This window comes from Eimeria tenella, genomic scaffold (genome assembly GCF_000499545.2).
Source record: "Eimeria tenella Houghton genomic scaffold, Eth_scaff2366, whole genome shotgun sequence".
Lineage (NCBI taxonomy): Eukaryota > Apicomplexa > Conoidasida > Eucoccidiorida > Eimeriidae > Eimeria > Eimeria tenella.
In genome coordinates, this window is record NW_013542228.1 from 2,790 (window position 1) to 3,758 (window position 969).

The 969-nt window shown below is 60.7% G+C and overlaps 1 protein-coding gene across 1 annotated transcript in view; it reads right to left on the minus strand.

Annotated features, from left to right (window-relative positions):
• ETH_00043070 (phosphatidylinositol 3-and 4-kinase domain-containing protein, putative) overlaps positions 1 to 969 on the minus strand; it is a gene marked incomplete at both ends in the record, with an annotated part of 4,324 nt that overhangs the window by 2,428 nt on the left and 927 nt on the right. The window contains one exon of the mRNA XM_013374902.1: positions 217 to 920. Coding sequence (XP_013230356.1) covers positions 217 to 920 — 704 coding nt within the window. The remainder of the gene's footprint in view (positions 1 to 216; positions 921 to 969) is intronic.

Sequence of the window (969 nt, forward strand, 5' to 3'; positions counted from 1 at the left end):
ACTTCCGCAAGAGAAGCACTGACAGCAGCACCAAGAGCAGCAGCGACGAAGGCAGCAGCAAAAGCAGCAGCAGCAGCAGCAGCAGCAATAGTGACTGCAGCAGTATCAGCAGCAACAGCAGCAGCAGCAGCAGCAGGATTGGGCATGCCTTGAAATAAGAGGTGAGGTTTGGAAGCAAGCAGAGGCGCAGCAGCAGCAGCAACTTCAGCAGCAAACGCGCGAAGGGCAAGCGGCATCTCATCTGCCTCTTCCGTCTCATGAGGCTCTGCTGCTGCTGCTGCTGTTGCTGCTGCTGCTGCTGTTACTGGTGGTGCCTGTACTGCCGCGCCTGCAGCAGCTAATGGATCAAGCGCCTCTGCGTCAGCCGCCAGCAGCAGCTGCCAAAGCACTGGCTGCTGCCGCTGCTCCTGCTGCTGCTGCTGCTGCAGGGGAGGCCCAATATCTAAAGGAGAGCCATCGGGGCCCCTGGCACCTCGGAGTCGCAGCAGCAGCAATGAATGCAGCTGCTGCTGCAGTTGCTGCTGCGCACTTTCCCCTTCTGCTGCTGCTGCTTGCTGCAGCGCCCGGGCAACGAATGGCCGCAAAGGAGGCACTGCAGCAAGAGACGAGACCCCGTGAGCTGCTGCCGCTGCTGCAGGAGAGGCGGAAGCAGCAGCAGCAGGCGCAGCAGCAGCAAGCTGCAGCAACTCATACAGCACAAACGCGCAGAGGGACTTGGCAGCAAGAGGTGCAGCAGCAAGAGCAGCAACTTTTGCTGCTGTATAAGAGCCAACGAAAGAAGCAGCGAGGCCGGGACACTCCTGCTGCTGCTGCTGCTGCTGCTGCTGCTGCATTGCTGACAGCAGCTCTCCCAAGACGTCTCGCGGCGCGTAGTAGTCGAGCAGCAAAGGGACAACGCAGGGAGACAGACGCAGCAAAGTCTGCAACAGCAGCAGCAGCAGCAGCAGCAGCACAAGCAGCAGCGGCTGG